Consider the following 17,670-nt stretch of genomic DNA (forward strand, 5'->3'; position numbering starts at 1 on the left):
AGCCTGGGCAGGGGAAGGTAGCTAACCCGGTGGTGGTGACTTCACTCATTGGATAGAAGCTTTTAAGGCTCCAACAGGGATGGGGTTACCCAGGGCAACATTTCTGGATCCAGTTCCTGCTAAATAAATGACCCTTGGGGAATTGGTAGCCCAGAGCTGTGAGTTTGGGTTTCTCCTGGTAACGAAACGTCCAGTCCAGGGGTGGCTGGTATGCTCTAGGACTTTTCAGTTTCTAGAGAGTTCCGACATGGTAATAGGAGGCAGCAGTGCTGCCATGGGCTGGAAGTCAAGGAGGCTTCAACAGCATCCAGTTAGCTCTACTTGGGCTAGGGACCAACACCTGCCTGAACTCATTTGACCTTGAAAGAAAGGATTTATGGCCAGAATACAGCTCAGCTTTGGTTTTCCTGTCTGGCTGACAGGAAATACTGCTGTTCCTAGTCCAAGGGAGGGAGAGAAGTCAAATCAGTTCTTTGATTTGTCACTCTTTAGAGTGGTGGTGCTGGGGCTTCTATCAATTGGATGTCAAATCCATGGTATCTCGTTTTGGTTAATGGGAGTTGACAGGTGGTGGTGGATCATGTTTCCATAAGAGGCATTTTTTAAAATATTTTATTGAAGTATAATTGTGATCAAACCAACCCCCAAAAACTATGATCGCAATAAGGAAAACAAGGATGCTGGGAAAGAGCAGCATCCCATTTATTGAAGTATTCTTTTTAAGATGGAAAGAGACACGAATAAGGGGAAAAAAATGGGAATGAGAGGTCAGGTGATTTCCTAAGCCTTCAAAGTTAGTATGATTTCCTCCCCTTTCATTGTGCTTTACTACATCCCTTTGTATATCTGGACTTATTTGTAGATTCCATATTACACACAGTTGGCTTGGTCAGGCTGGGCATCAGAACCAAGCTGCAGCTGGGGCCGTGTTGGTCAGGAGATGGAGTGTGAAGCAAACAGTCGAGCGAGCCCTGGGGTAGGGGATGTCCCCGAGAGCCAGTCCCTGGCTCCAGGATATTGGCTGGACAAGGGGTTGAGTTTTAGGCTTCTCAGAATTTCAATAAACCCGTTGGAAGAAAAGGGCCACAACAGGATAGCTGATTCACCTGGGAAAATCCAAACCACCTGACTGACAAGTGGTGGAGAGGAGGCGGTGCCACTGGGAGCAGCTGCCTGGAAAGGAGAACCAGGTAAGAGCAGCCGGGCTGGAGGTTGTGCTTGCTGAAGGGGACAGATGAAAGCCACAGCTGAGTTCCTTCTGGTTCGCATGTCTAGGAAGCCAGTGTCTGTCCTCCATGTCACCGAAGTTGGACCACGGTTCACTCAGTGAGGTTATTCTTGGTGGCTGGTTCTCGGCACTGCGCTCTGGACTGCCCTGGTGAGTTGCTTGGTCCTGTGAAAAGCCACCTCTTTCTCTTGCAGAGGTGAGCTTGATATTTTCTTTCCTTTACAGTTGCCCCAAGGTCAAGGGTATTAATGGCCCAGTTTTTTAAATTCTTGATCTGCTAATCCCATCTGTAGAGTAGCTACCACTTCAGCAAAGAACTGCCTCAGCTTACAGAGCTATCAACTTGGAAAGGTTTAAAAAACAAGACTAGAGTAGGTGAGAGCCCTGAACTAGGACTGAAGAGAGCCACGTTCGATTTCTAATAATAGAGCGGAGTGGACTATGCTTGAGCTCTGAAGTCAGGTTGCCTGAGTTCAAAATTCTGGCTCTGTCAGTAGCTGGTAATCTCGGGCGAGTTACTTCCCTCAGCCTCAGTGTCCTCATCTATAAAATGAGGATAATAGTAGCTTTAACCACATGACGTGTCTGTGAAGACTAAAGGAAATAATGCTTATAATGCACTTGACCTCAGGACCAAGGGAGCACTCAGGTGCCAACTGTCGTCATCTACGTAGAGCACGTGACCAGGGCTGAATCTGCAAGACGGAAAAATCCGGCTCCTGCGGCCGTCTCCAGACTGCGTGAGGGTGGACTTCTGGGTATCTCACAAATGCTTCCCACCTCTGAGGTGTGCCCTCCCTGTACAAGGCAGAGTGAATAAAGAGACGGCAGGGGACCCCAGAACTGGAGTGACACACTCCAGGGTTCAAAACCGGAGAATGCACCTTAGATCTGTCATCAGCCGGAGTGAGACTGTGTCATCCCCTCCCTCTGCTACTCAGTGGCATCTCTAAACTTTGGGCACTTGGTGCTCTGCCTGGCAGAATTGTTCAGAAGCCCCCATGGTGTTGTTACTTAAAGTGGATCCTTGGCCATGCCCTGGGGGTGCTTGTTAAAAGGATTCCTGGGCTCGAGCTCTGACCTGCAGCATACCTCGGCCCACCAGCCAGAGTCGGGCTGTTTTAACAAGCTCTCCCAGGTGATTCTCATGCACTCAGGTTTGACTCCCAACAGCAAAGTAACCCAGGGAACAAAAGGAAGCTCTTGGGGAAAGTGAGTCACAGCTGAATTAGCCAGGTGGGTCTGAGACCGGGCTCTTTAAGGCTGCACTCGGGGAAAGGGGGCGGAGAGGGGCTTGTTAAACAGTCCTATTAATAGGACTGCCTTGATGGTGTTTCCCTTCTCCCCGTGGGTTTCCAACACTAGTGAGGGCTGCCCTGCCACCTGTTTTTGAAGCCCTAGGCAAGGGTGATATCATGGGGCAGCACCCATTTTTATGCCACACACTGGCTGTCCTCTGTCACCAGGCAGGTTTATAAGCCAGCCAGAGCAAGGCTATCTCTCAGGCCTGTTTGCCAGGCTCTGTTCTGGACAGCCTCCGGGAACATGAAACGAGAGCTTTTCTTTGCTCAAAACAGTTTCTCTAGCCTGAGGAGGAAACCCAGGTAGGGAAAAGGAGTTTACCAGCCTCTACATTTGGATGCACAGTGGAAAAACCATGGTAGGAACTAGGACCCTTCTGAAGCACTGCTGAATCATGAACGGGCAAAGACAGTGTCCTTCACTTGTGGGGTTCGATAGTTTGGGGTTTACTAAGGCACGGGCTTAATTAATACATCCCCACACTTGCCGTGAGAAGGGGATAAACAAAAATATTTTCTAGTTCATTTCTCAGGTAGAGAATCCGATTGGCCAAATAATCATTCCCGGACCGGGTTTGAGAAGCAGGCTTAGCTGTACGCAGGACTGATGGCATCAGGCCCCTGCTCGAGTTCTGGAGGCTCTCCCAGCAAACATCATTACCCAGCTGGTAAGTGTTGTCCTTGCTCCGTTAGGGTCAAGGGGGGGACAGGGAGCCCGAAAGCTTCAGAACCAGTGCCTGGGTGGTTTAGGTCACAGGCTCTGAGCCCACCTATCTGGACTGGCTCTGGGTGACACTGCTGTGGTTTCCTGAGGCATGAGGACAGCAGTAGCACAAGGTGCCATTGTGAGGTGTGAAGGCATAAGTTGGAAAGCCTGGCACTTTGGAAGGACTCACATGTTAACAATTCTTAGGTCTAGCCGCCGGCATGGGTCCTGGCCACGCAAACATTTGAGTTTTGTTGAAATATGGAGAGAAGAAACCCTATCCTTCAGTGTGTTCAAATCCTCACAAGAAAGGGGCAGTAAATATATGTTGAATGCCAAAGGGTGTGGTAACAAACAGGCTTTGCTTGGCTTCTGAAGGGATTCCAGCAAGACGTAATCTGTTACCATCTGAAAATATCTCAACTTAGGAAATGAAATACATGGAGTCATCAACGGCTCGGAGGTGGCAGGGACAGATCTGGGGCTAAAGGACAGTGGCCAGTGGCTTTGGACCAAAAGGCCACAGCAAGGCCAGCCAGCTGAGAGGAGGAGTGCCACATCCATAGCAGGCTAGTGGGAGACTTGAGGTACAGGAACTCTGGTTCAAATGACTTGACTGTTTCCCGACCAGGTAGTGAGTCCAGGGCCCACTCCTTTGCAGAGAGCTGCCGTGAACGGTTTGGCAGGCCTGGGAGCTCCCGTGAGGCCAGGTGTGGTCTTCGTGCTTGCTACTGCACCCCAAGCACAGTGCCTGGCCTGTCACAGGCACCACACACGGACACAAGCGTGTGTGTATGTTCATCTCTGAGCACTGTTAGGTCAGTCCTGAGGTTGCCTCTGCATGAGGTCAATCCATGGGTATTTGACCGGCACGTATTCTCAGCCCAGCCCTGTGCCAGGCACTGGGGAGATTCAGGGCGCCTAATGAAGCCTAGGCCCTGCCGCCAAGAAGCTTAGAGGAGTTGGAGACCAGATTCACGCGCGTGGCACAAGTGTGCATGCCCGGGCTACAGTGCCAGAGGAGTTCAGAGGCTGGGGCCCTTGACGAGAGAGGGCTGGCAGGTGGGAGGGGCAGGGAACAGGGCCAGGTCATTGCTTCTCAAGCTCTTGCTGCGCTCTCCTTCCTACCTGAGCAGAACCAGCCCCGGGCTCCCGGTGCAGCCGGCAGAGAAGCTGGGTGGAGGCTATGGGTGAAAGGAAGGTGGGCCAGAGCCTCTCCCCTGCACGGGTTGGCTAACCATTCACATCCCACCACGTAGACTGGCCACCGTGGGATCCAGGCCCAAGGCAGCCACTGCTCTCGAGACGGAGGGGAGGGACTCGAGGGGTGGAGCCCAGTGAAGCATTCACCTTCCTTGGGAGCATGGTGTAGGTCTCCAGGGTACCCATGTCATCATCCCCCTCACAGAGGGGCCACTGCAGGGCACTCACCATGCTCCTGCCAGGCACTGGTCAGCACGCCTGGGCAGCAGAGTCCCTGCAGCCCCAGGGTGCACCCAGCCTTCCCCTTGAGAGAGCTGTGCCACTGAGTCTGCTCTGACTCTGGTAGCTGAAGTCCCAGGCTCCTGTCACCCGCTTTGTCTCATTGGCCCAGGCCGTCACAGGTACAGCAGATGGCAACATGAAGTCCCACATCCAAGAGAACAAAAATGTTGGGCTTCCCTGGTGGCGCAGTGGTTGAGAGTCCGCCTGCCGATGCAGGGGACACGGGTTCGTGCCCCGGTCCGGGAAGATCCCACATGCCGCAGAGCGGCTGGGCCCGTGAGCCATGGCCGCTGAGCCTGTGCGTCCGGAGTCTGTGCTCCGCAATGGGAGAGGCCACAACAGTGAGAGGCCTGCGTACCGAAAAAAAAAAAAAAGAGAACAAAAATGGAATACCTTTTATTATGGAAAGAATTTAATGTGACCAAAGGTGGTGAGAGTAGAATACTAAACCCTAACGTAGGGACTACCCTGGTGGTGCAGTGGTTCAGAATCCACCTGCCAATGCAGGGGACACGGGTTTGAGCCCTGGTCCGGGGAGATCCCACATGCCACGGAGCAACTAAGCCCATGCACCACAACTACTGAGCCTGCGCTCTAAAGCCCGTGGGCCACAACTACTGAGCCCACGTGCCACAACTACTGAAGCCCGTGCACCTCGAAGTATAAAATAAATATTCATGAGTGCATACTGATATAAATGATTGAATAAATGGAGCACAGACAAACCTCCCAAACAAAAGAATTCCGAATAATTTATGTAGCTACTCTACCCTCAAGGGTGTGGGGCATAACTCCCCATCCCTTAAGTGGGCTGTGCACACGGACTTCCTTCTAAAGGGAACAGCAGGGGAAGGGGAAGAAAGAGGAACCTTATGGTGGGGAAACCTGGCAAGCCTCAGCCAGGTGGCCAGGGTTAACAGCATTAGTGATGAGCCATGTTGATAGCATGTACCATTGATAGGATGTGATCAGAGGGCACGTGACCTCTGTGGTGTTCCTCCCCCCAGACTCAGTCTAATCAGAAAAAATTGACACAAATCCCAGTTGGTGGACATTCTGCAAAATACTTAACGAGTCCTCAAAACTGTCAAGGTCATTCAAAGCAAGGAAAGTCTAAGGATGTCACAGCCAAGAGCAGCCTAAGGAGACATAATGACTATATGTAATGAGGTATCTTGGATGGGATCCTGGGGCAGAGAAAGGACTTCAGGTAAAAACTAAGGATTCTGAACAAAGTATGGACTTTAGTTAATATATCAATATTGGCCAGTAGTTAGGATGAATGTATCATATTTATATGAGATGCTAACAAGAGGGGGAACTGACTCAGGGGTATATGGGAACTCAGTGCAAGTTTGTTTTTTAAAATGCATTATTGTCATTGTTGTTATTTTTCCACATCTGTGTTTCTGCAGGGGGCAGAGAAAGCTTCCCATTAAGTTGGGCTGGTGATGAGCACTCTGCCCGCCTGCCTGGCTTTCTTCTTGGATGTGCCCGAGAAGTAGGAGGGAGGAACATCAGCCGCCTGGCCCCGTCCTCTGAACCTCCTGCACCAGCTGGTAAAAAGCAGAGGCAAAGAGGTTGTTGCGAGGAAGTGAAAGAGGATGTCCAAGAACCAGTCAGGCATGCCGGGCTGGAGTGGAGAAGGCTGGCTCTGGTCAGCTCCCGGGAAGACTGCCTCACCGGCGCCTTGCTTGTGACTCACGCAGCATCACACTCTGCACGGGGGTGGCATGCATTTGGTGCAGGGGGCGTTGCTCTATGCCAGGGACCTGACAGACAGTGGGCAGCGGGTGAGAAGGGTGAGGTGAGCCTGCCCCTGCTGTTCGCTGTCACCATCCTTGTCCTGGTGGAAGATGGGAGCAGGCATTCAGGGCCTCGGTCATCCACCGCTGGAGCTAACTTGTGCATGTTCAGCTACTGCTCCCCACCCCCGAGGCTGCCCATTTCAGAGACCTGGGGTGCTGGAAGCACATGGGCTTTGGAGGCAGCAGATCTGGGTTCAGGTTCAGACTCCACTACCTGATAGCTAGGAAACCTTGGGTGAGTCACTTAAGCTCTCTGACCTGTTTCTCCAGTTGTAAAATGCAGACACACACCTGCCTCACCCACCTCATGAGGTTGAGTCAAGGATCAAATGAGGAGGGACAGTGACCAGGAGGCGCTCTCTCAGGGGTTGTTTGGATGGAGGTGACAAGAACGATCAGCATCCTTCAGGCAGAAGGTAAGGAGTTCATGGCTCTGGGGCTAATCCAGAATAGAGTTTTCTGTGTATCAGGATGCTTGGGTTGCAAGAAATAGTAAATCCAACTCAGACTGGCTTACACAGCTGAAAAATGCAGAGGCAGATCCAGGCTGCAGGAGTCATGTGACAGGGTTCTGGCCGTGTTTCTCGGTGTCTCAGGGAGTCTGTGTGGACTGGCTTCCTTCTAGGTAGGAAAATGGTGGTTGGAGTCCCAGGCCACACATTCCACCATCTCTAATAGGAGAGAACTGCTTTTCCCCTGTCATCAAATGTCCAGGGCTTCTCTCTCTTTGGTCTATTTTAGGCCACATCCTTGGCTCTGAATCAATCACTGAGGCTAGGACAGACCATGCTGATTGGCTTAGGCCTGGTTATTATTAAACCTGAACAAATTACTCAAGCAGAGGGATGGATTAAAATGATTGGTTTAGGCCAATCAGGGCCCAGCCTGGAGGTGGGGGGGGGACACACCCACACAAGCCTTTTGGCTGCCACAGCTGGGGAGGGGAGGAATGGATGCCACAGTGTCCACTACAGGTTTCTAGAATCCACCATGGGAGAGAACGTGGTGATTTTGCCTCTCTAGCATCCATCTCCCCCTTTTGACTACAACCCTAATTTGCACTGGGGCTTCATTCCTTCCCCATTTTTGGACTATGTGCTTCTGATGGAGCCCCATTTCCCACTCGTGGATGAAGCATTTGATCCATCAGTGCACTGTAATCTCCTGGCCACAGGATTGCATCTCAGAAAGGCACTTGGCTTGATCAGAGTCAGTGAAACGCAATGATACTCACTGGGAAGACAGCACCAGCTGCTCTTGTCTGCTCAACTTGACCCTGAGGATGTAAGGTCTGGAGCTATTGCTACTGCCATTGTAGAACCACATGGAGGGAGCCTGAGACTGGAGCTGATACAGAAAGCTGGAAAGAAAGCCACTGAAGCCACTCAGAAAGCCAAGCTACTTCCTGGACGATTCAGTTTATGAATCAACACATCTCCTCTTTGCTTTAAGCCTGTTTGGGTCAGGTTTTCTGTCAGTTGCAACAATTCCTTAAATCATACAATTCTCCTTCCCGTTCAAGGGCAATGAATGCCCTGAGCAGTGCATGTGGGTGGCTAAAATGTTTGGGCCGGGGGCTTCCCTGGTGGCGCAGTGGTTGAGAGTCCGCCTGCCAATGCAGGGGACACGGGTTCGTGCCCCGGTCCAGGAAGATCCCACATGCCGCGGAGCGGCTGGGCCCGTGAGCCATGGCCACTGAGCCTGCGCGTCCGGAGCCTGTGCTCCGCAACGGGAGAGGCCACAACAGTGAGAGGCCCGCGTACCCACCCCCCCCAAAAGAAAAAAACCCAACAACAACAACAATAACAAAAGTTTGGGCCGAACTTTACCAAGTACATTTTGTCATTTAATATTATGTACCTGGAAAGCATCCCAGCCATGAAAAGATGCAGAAGAATGCTAAATGAATATGGATGGGATTTAGTCTAGACCAGGGTAGGCAAACTACAGCCCATGGACCAAATCTGGCCCACCATGTTTTCATAAAGTTTTATTGGAGCATAGCCATGCTTTGTCTGCAGCTGTTTTGTACTACAGTGGTAAAGCAGAGTTGAGTAGTTGCTTGCAAAGCCTAAAATATTTAGTAATTTGGCCCTTTACAGAGAAAGTTTGCTGCCCCCTGGTGCAAATCGTGGAAGAACAAAATATTAGCAAAATACTTCCCCAAAATGAATACCTGCGGCCCCAAATGAAAGCAACACTGAACAGCCCTCCATCATAGACCTCCGTATCCTTGTATTAACATCAAGCCCTATTATCAGCGTTAGGAGAGCAGACTTTCATTGTACCGAACTTATCCCAGACGGTGAACGAGACATCCTATGTCTTTGTTAAGATTTGGTCTCTGCAGTGCCTGTATCTTAGTAGCCCTGGCCACAGAGGGTCTAGGAAGCCTGCAGGCCTAAGAACAGTCATTTCCCACCCCAGCCATTACCCTTTCCTCTGACTCGGGATGCTGAAGCTACTGGCTATTTCCTGCACGTAGCCCAGTGACCCTCTTCTATAAGGAGGTGGGATCAATGTAAACATGGTGGGAAGAAGAGACAAGTTCTTTTGCTTTCATAATGGAATGTCAGCATTGTTATCTGTACACCTCTGACTTCTGATGCCAATGGATTCCACTTCTACAACAATGTAGTGCACTCAGGAAGCTCCATGTTTAGTTCCCGGCTATCAAGCTCCCGCCAGAAGCACAGCATAGTTAATAGTGGTGAAATAGCCAGGGTCACGTAAGCAAGCACCCTGCCGGGGGCTTCTAAACGCCATCTCTCTGCCAAGTTAAATCACCAGGAGGCAACGTACCAAAATCTAAGGCTAGTCCTCCATGGTAGGACGTCGTGGAACTGTTATTTAATATTACGGCCTCTGCTTTTGTGTGAGGTCTTCCTGAGAAGTGGCTTCCTCAAGGACACTCCTGCATTGTCACAACACAGTGGCCAGAAGCTAACTAGTGGCTTCTAACTCAGAAACGACACCACGAACAGAGGGCAGTTTAGGAATACTGTTGACTGGTATTGTTATCTCAGGCAAGTCCACGCTGGCTTATCCACGAGGTCCCCCTTCTGCTCACCGTAGGGTCTGGAAGGCTTCCCAACTTACACAGCATTCAAGGTGGGTCCAAGATCGTTCCAAGGGGGACGTTGGGGCCCATCTGGATATAGAGATCTGTAGCCGGCTTATATTTCTTTATCGATAGGGGAAATATTTATTTGGGGCAACCTACCTTGAATGCTGTGTAAGTGCCTCCGACTTAAGGATCCACGTGATAAATCTGAGAATCTACCTGCAGGACCCACTTTGAATGCTCTGTAAGTTGGGAAACCTCCAGACCCGAATGGGAGCAGAGCGAAGCCTCATGGATATGCCAGTGTAAACTCCCCTACCCTTTGGGGCCCACCTCAAATCCTCCCTCCTTGGTATAAAGCCAGTTCAGACTGAAGCAATCCCTTCTGTCTCTTAACCACACCAATTATCACTGCAATTAATCTCGTAATACCTTGAGGCTAGTGGTGGTAGAGCGTCTGGCTTTTTGTTGTAGCGATGGGAAGGGTGCATTTCAATATGTTGCTTTGTCGCCTGAACTTTTGTTATCCCAGCAAAAAACAGCATGGGGGCAGGAATTGCATTCCAGGACGTGGCTCTGGCTCATGCTCCACCTCTGAGGGTACCCTCTCCTTTCCTGTCAAGGAGGGGCAGGCCACAGAGCACCCGCCTTCTTGGCTTCTCCCTGGGAGAGGGTCTCTGCCCAGACGAGGAACGCCGGGTGACACAGGATTCCAACCCGTCCCTGTGACAGCCGCCCTGCCCCGGCCAGGACGTCACCCACCCCACCTGCTGCTGAGTGCCTGCGTGAGGGCTCTGGAGCGCAGTCCCTGCTCGTAGCCAGGTGGAGGAGACAGACTCCCAGACCCTGAAACTGTGTATGGAGTGCTGGGACAAACGGAAGTGTTCCAGCGCGCTTTTCCCCTCCTTGTCCTCGACTGGAGAAAGGGATGTGAGGGAGGAAGGTAAGTCAGACCTCTTCGTAACTACCGACTCGCCCGGCCTGCAGTCGCACACAGGAGGAGACTGGCGACCCACGAGCAAGCTGCAGAACTCCGAACGCTGGGCACTCGGAAGGAATTTTCTTGGTACCAGTCACAAATGAGAGACATCATAGAAAAGGTTATTCTTTTACTATTTCAAGGAGGTAATACATAGCCCAATACACCAAAGCACTAGGGAATTAGAGGCAGCAGATGGCCAGCGTTTTTGAGACGAGCCTTATGCTGCATCTCCAGGCCCCCATCTGCCCACAGCCCATGGCTGCTTATGGAAAGGCCAGACCGGCGACTTGGAGCTTGCTGTGACCGTAGCAGTGGACAAGTGAGCCAACTCCTCAAGACCCCACTGACTGAGAAAGGGTTCTTCTGTGAGGGCAGCAGAGGCCCTGCCAGGCTGAACACAGCAGGCAGCGCTCAGCCCTGCCGCGGCCAGGTTTACGCGGCTACTGCCTCAGCAGCACCCAGCTTATCTAGTGCTTGGCTTTATTTCTCTGAGCCTGGAGTGGGCAGGATGTAAATAAATCCTGAGTCAGAAATTAAGGTGAAAGTCCTTCTTAGTAGTGTTAATAATTGGGGTGAGAAAAGACAACACCGTCTTTGAGGAGGGTGGGCTGGGAGTCGGTGGAAGACAGATGGAAACAGACTGGCCACAGGCTGAAGGTGCTGCTTGCGGTCCTCAGAGGGCCTTTTCAGGGCACCGGGGGGGGGGGGCTGAGTGGGGGGGCGGCGCTCTGGGGCTGCTTCCTCTGGCACAGAGTTGAACTAGAGGTTCATTTTCCACTCATAATTGGCTTTCCGGGTCTAAGTCACCACAAGTGGGGCTAAAGCAAATCCTGCCCATGCACCTGCCCAACCCGGCCTTGGAGATGTGTGGTCAGTGCCCAGTGTGGCCAGGGAGGGACTCACACCTCCCGAGACCTTTCTCCTCCCACCCCAGCTCCTTCCCCTTGCAAGTAACCAGGCTGGGAGGTGAGCGCCTCGGGCACCTCTGAGTGAAGTACCACCATGTCTTTTCCTGGAGAATTCATTTTGGTGGGACCCAAAGCCCCTGCCTAGGCATGGAGCAGACTTATTTCCACCCACGGAGGCCACCTTCCCGGTGACTTAACGGTGGCACAAAGAGGAATCGCAGCAGCAACTCCAGATGCCGTAACACTCATAAACATCATTCACTTCGATGCGACGGTCGCACTGGAGAGCTGCATGTTCTCCAACCAACCCTGGCCAGGCCAGGGCGGGTTCAGATGCCGCGTGGCTGAAGATTTTTGGTTGGACAGGAGTGGAAAGAATTTTTTAAAAACCACACCACTGTGTTCTCTAAACACAGAGCCATCAGTTTTGTTTTGTTTAACAAGAAAGGACAGAGAACCAAGCTTCACAGCGGCCAAGGCTTGTGCAGCACAGAATGCAGTATGTATCGAAACGTATAAACCTTGGTCTGACTGGGGAGGTGGGTGAACACAGAGCTGCGGGACACCATGTCTTCTAGTCAGTGGCAGGCTCTGCTGTTGCCTCATCCTGATGCTCCTCGAAGCCTGGAACTGGCTTTTGCAGAAAGTGCATGGTGGCCTGGATCACCTTATCTGGTCCAATATTGTACACAGGGTGAGTGGGCTGCTGCAAAGAGAAGAACAGATGCCAATTAATCACCCCAGTGGTCCCTGGAAATGTGCACAGCCTCTGCCCATTAAATGCACTGGTAAAAATGTAACATAAGGAATCATCAGAGATGCACTAGGATCTCACAAGGCCCTAATGTTCAACAACAGGGTATTGGTAAAAACATGTTACAGTATGTGGGACACAAAGGAACATTATAGAGCCATTAAAAAACATGCTTTCAAATATTTTATGATATTGGCAAATACTTATATTAAGGTGAGGAAAACAGTATGCGTGATATTATTCCAAACTTACTTTTTAAAGTGTTGATAGATGTGAGTTATATAAATAGGCAAAAAATGGACATATGCCAAAACAGGAACCATGACATGACTGTTTTAAATTTTCTTATTTATACTTTTATATATATTCCAATTATTAAAACAATGAACATGCATCTATATTTATAATCAAGAAAATGGACCACAACCCTGTTACACTTAAGTAAAGGTGTCAGGCCATATATAAATTATTTTATATTATCCCACTGCACCACGGAAACCCAAAATAAACTTTGGTCTCAGACAGGGCACAATCCTAGGCCAGTATTCAGGACTCTTCCACCCTAGGACAATGAAGAAGGGGACATAATTGCAAGAGATTTAAAAAATTTTAAGAAAATACTATGAGCAACTTCATGCGAAAACATAAAAATTCAGATAAACTGAATAGTTTTATAGAACAATACGAATTTTCAAAATTGCTCAAGAAGAAATTCTTTAAAACCTATATGAATAAGTTAAATCAATAACAATTGTTTTTTCTGCTACCACCATTCCCCCCAAAAAATACCAGGCCTACATGGTTTCTCAAGCAAGTGTTAGCTTACAAGATAATCTCTAACTTATACAAACTTTTCCAAAGAAAAAGTAGAGTAGGAAGACACCTGTCTAATTTTATGAGGTTATATTATCCTGAAACACAAACTGGAAAAGAATACAATAAAACAAAATTTTCGATCAGTCTTTCTCATGAACACACATGCAAAAAATCCTAAATAAAAATACGAGCCAAAAATACCAGCAGAGTGAATCCAGCAGGTGTTAGAACAGCACATACACCCCCCACACTCTGTTATCACCAAGCAGGGCTTATCCCATAACGTCAAGGTCACATCAGAATATGTATTAACAAAACACAAAATCAGATTAAAGGAGAAAAGCCAGATGGGGAAAAAGCATTCAATAAAATTTAACACTAGATTATGACTGAAATAAAACAAAAAAACAACCCAGTAGACCAGGAACAGAGGGGAACATCCTTAACCTGATATCAAATGTTTACCAAAACCTCACAGTAAGCATCCTCCTTAATGATGGAATTACAGAAACCTTCCCATTACAATCAGAACACTTTCTATTACCACCTCCAGTCAACACTCCATGGGGGTTTTAGCCAACATTACAAGGCAAGAAAAGAAAGAAAATTCTTGGGCTTCCCTGGTGGCACAGTGGTTGAGAGTCTGCCTGCCGATGCAGGGGATACGGGTTCGTGCCCGGTCCGGGAAGATCCCACATGCCGCGGAGCGGCTGGGCCCGTGAGCCATGGCCGCTGAGCCTGCGCGTCTGGAGCCTGTGCTCCGCAACGGGAGAGGCCACAACAGTGAGAGGCCCGCGTACCGCAAAAAAAAAAAAAAAGAAAAAAAAAAATTTGAAAACATACAAAACAACTCTCTATATAGTTCGTGGATACATACCGCAAAAGAAAAAAAGGAAAGAAAATTCTTAAGAATCAGGAAGGAAAAAGCAAAACTCCTTACTTGAAGATGACATTACATTCTAAATAAGAAATCCAAGAGATTCTATAGACAAACTTTTACAACTATCAAGAGAATTCAGAGGGAATTCCCTGGTGGTCCAGTGGTTAGGACTCCACACTTCCACTGCAGGGGGCCAGGTTCAATCCCTGGTCAGGGAACTAAGATCCCGCAAGCTATGCGGAGCAGCCAAAAAAAAAAAGAATTCAGCAAGGCTGCTGGGTGCAAAATTAAACTATAATTATCAATAGCATTTCTATACATTAGTAACAACAAATTACAAAATAAAATGGAAAAAAATATTCCAGTCACAATAGACACAAAAACTATAAATTTCTTAGACGTTAACTCTAACAGAAGATGTACTAGTCCTTTATGGAGAAAATGATAAAAGACCATTAAAAGAAATGTAAAAAATCTGAAGAATTGTGTTTATAAATGGGAAGCCTGAATGTTAAAGTCAGTTCCCTCCCATTAATCTTACATTCAATGTAATTCTAATAAAAATTCCACTAGTTTTTTTTTGTGTGTGTTACTTGATAAGCTGATCCTAAAATGCACAGGAAATCCTAAAATGCAGAAGGCAAAGAATATCCAAAGCAGTTTTGAAGAAAAAGAATGAGGTGGGTAGGTGAGACTTGCTTACCTGCATTTAAGATTTGCTTAAGACAGCAAAGATAACAGACCAATGGAACAGTGTGTCCAGAAACAGTCACCTCATATACAGAAACTTGAGTATGTGACACATGTGATACACATCAATAGGAAAGGCTGTAAACTTCAATAAATGGTGCTGGTCAATTGGTTAACCAAAATGGGAAAAAGATAAAATTATATCCCACCTTCACTATAGACGGAAATCAATTCCAAGAGAATTAAAAAATTACATGGGATAAGCAAAACTTTAAATTGTTTAGAAGAAAATATATTTATGACCTCAGGGTAGGAAAAGATTTCTTAAGGGTAGGAAAAGATTTAAGTAACGCACCCCCCCAAAAAAAAACCCTCAAAAACTGAAAAGGCAAATAAAATTATTCACTTTAGAATTAAAATCTTCTATTCAACAAAAACACTAAAAACAAAGTGAAAAGACAAGTCACAAACTGGAAGAGATTCACCACACACACACCACTGACAAAGGATTAGTATCAAGAACACACAAAGAACTCCTACTACATAAGAAAAGAGCAAACAAAATTACAAATCAATACGAAAATGAGCAAAGGATAGGAGCTGGCTGGCAATTCACAGAAGACATAACACAAATGGCCAACAAACGTTTGAAAAGATGCTCAGCCTCACCAGTAATCAGGGAAATGCAGAACAAAACTGAGACACCAGTTCCCATCTGCCAAGTTGGCAAAAAGGAAAAGTCTGACTATGGAGCAACTCATCTTGGTGCCATGTGAGCGTTAAATAACCCAAGCACACAGGGGCGAGGTTCAGGGCCATCTGGTGAGGATGAAGGTGTATCTCTCTCAGAAACTGTAACTCGAGAATGTTCACTGCAACACCTTGTGTAATAGCACAATCTGAAACCATCTCAGTGTTAACCAACAGGAGACTAGAAAATTAAACTGGGGTACCCTTAGGCAAGGGAATACCGTACAGGAGTGAAGATGACACTTAGACAAGGGGATACCGTACAAGAGTGAAGATGACACTTAGACAAAGGGATACCGTACAGGAGTGAAGATGACACTTAGGCAAGGGAATACCGTACAGGAGTGAAGATGACACTTAGACAAGGGGATGCCGCACAGGAGTGAAGATGACACTTAGACAAGGGGATGCCGTACAGGAGTGAAGATGACACTTAGACAAGGGGATGCCGTACAGGAGTGAAGATGACACTTAGACAAGGGAATACCGTACAGCAGTTAAGATGAATAAACTAGAGCAACACATATGAAGACGACTAAGCCGCAAAAGGATAATGGTCGGTGAGAAAGTGATGCAGAATAAATGGTGGGGTAGATACTGTTATAAAACATTTGAGGGCTTCCCTGGTGGCGCAGTGGTTGAAAGTCTGCCTGCCGATGCAGGGGACACGGGTTCGTGCCCTGGTCCGGGGGGATCCCACATGCCGCGGAGCGGCTGGGCCCGTGAGCCATGACCGCTGAGCCTGCGCGTCCGGAGCCTGTGCTCCGCAACGGGAGAGGCCACAACAGTAAGAGGCCCGCGTATCACAAAAAACAAACAAAAAAAAAACATTTGAAAACATACAAAACAACTCTCTATAGAGTTCGTGGATACATACCTATGTAGTAACAGCACAAAAATATTTGCAGGCATGATAAATGTCAAATTTAGGATGGGGTTACGCTGAGGAAGGAGGGAGGGAAAAGAACGGAAGAGGGTTGCATAGGAGGCAAATACTTGAAACAGCTGAAGGGTTGTTACTTGGATTTTCTCAATTACTAGTGAGGCTGAGCATCTTTTCATCCACCTACTGGCCATTTGTGTTTCTTCTCTTGGAATATTTCATGACAATCTGCACAGGCCCCATCATCTGACAGCCGCAGACAATCTCAGCCGGAGTTGAGTCTCAGGATCGTGACTAGGCTCACAAGCATCTCCTGCAGCCAGGCTGGCCTGGGACTGGATGCAGTGGTGAACAGCTCGCCCGCACGGGGCTGACAGTTTTTGAGGGAAGCAGATAAAACCCAGTTAAACACACACATGACAAATCGTGCTGGTGCTATGAAGGGCACAAACCAGGCCCTGGCAGAGTGTTTTGGGTCATCTCATTTACAGAAGGTGGTCTGAGAGGGCTTCTCCGGAGGGATGGCTGCAAGCTGAGAGCTCCAGAAGACAGTCAGCCACATGGGGAGGGCTGCTGGCTACAGATGCAGAAACTCGCTACCTCTGAGCCAGCTTCCTGGGAGATGGGAACTAATGACAAGCGGTCTGGGTCCTAGGCTGTGGGACAAAGGCACAAACCCTCTGTCACAGTTTGGACCCTCGCCTGGAACCTCGAGTTTGCCAGCCAGATGCTCACGAACGGAGAACGAGCTGCAGACAGAGGGTGGGGACGGTGAGTTCACCAGCCTGTCCATGTCCTCGTGCAGCCGGTTCGGCAGGCCAAGAGCGGGTGCTCTGCTCTCCTGCCAGCCCCATCCTGGGGGCCCCGTGGAGAAGCAGTGGTAAGCCCCCCATCCCATCTTACCAGGGCATTTTCAGGCACACCCAGGACCACATCGTGCAACATGGCTCCACTGCCGAAGTGCTGGGCTATGGACAGGCCGCTCAGGCAGTAGCAGGTGTGGTAGAAGTCCCGGGACCTGGAAGGACGGGGCGACCCTTAGCAGGTGTCCTCTGCTCCCCACCGGCCCCAGCACAGCCTCTGACAAGGCCACCGCACAGACGAAGAGGCCCAGGGAGCACTCACGCATCCCATCCCACCCTCCACGAAACTCGAAGCCTGGCTTCCCCGAGCAGCAGCATCCTTCCGCCCTGCTTGATAGCAGGAACTGTAACCTTACAGTCAGTCCTGTCAGCTGTCTTCCGGAAAGGGCTCTCCAGGGTAGTGCTGGCTAAATTAATATAGTTTAAAAAAAAAAATCCCACAACAAAATTTCTAGGAATGGGCCAAATTCTTCCTGATAAATTGCTGGGGACTGGCCTTCAGCTGGACCAGGATGCAGAGGTAGCAGGGTGTGTGTGTGCTGGGGGAGTGGG

General features: G+C 49.0%; 1 protein-coding gene and 1 long non-coding RNA gene across 4 annotated transcripts in view; one reads left to right on the forward strand and one right to left on the reverse strand.

The window, feature by feature from the left end:
• Window positions 1-821: 821 nt before the first annotated feature.
• LOC132515173 (uncharacterized) lies at window positions 822-11,230 on the forward strand. Its single transcript, XR_009539079.1, has 3 exons — window positions 822-3,197; window positions 6,136-6,944; window positions 8,631-11,230. It is a non-coding gene; the product is annotated as an uncharacterized LOC132515173 (long non-coding RNA).
• The window catches only part of FNTB (farnesyltransferase, CAAX box, beta), an 84,338-nt gene continuing 77,354 nt past the window's right edge, over window positions 10,687-17,670 (reverse strand). For all 3 annotated transcript variants that reach the window (XM_060141198.1, XM_060141190.1, XM_060141208.1), the window contains 2 exons: window positions 17,159-17,273; window positions 10,687-12,188 (listed from right to left, as the gene is read on the reverse strand). In XM_060141198.1, the coding sequence (XP_059997181.1) occupies window positions 12,057-12,188; window positions 17,159-17,273 (247 nt within the window). In that variant the 3' untranslated portion in view covers window positions 10,687-12,056. The remainder of the gene's footprint in view (window positions 12,189-17,158; window positions 17,274-17,670) is intronic.

This window comes from Lagenorhynchus albirostris, chromosome 1, assembly GCF_949774975.1.
Source record: "Lagenorhynchus albirostris chromosome 1, mLagAlb1.1, whole genome shotgun sequence".
In the NCBI taxonomy this organism is placed as follows: domain Eukaryota; kingdom Metazoa; phylum Chordata; class Mammalia; order Artiodactyla; family Delphinidae; genus Lagenorhynchus; species Lagenorhynchus albirostris.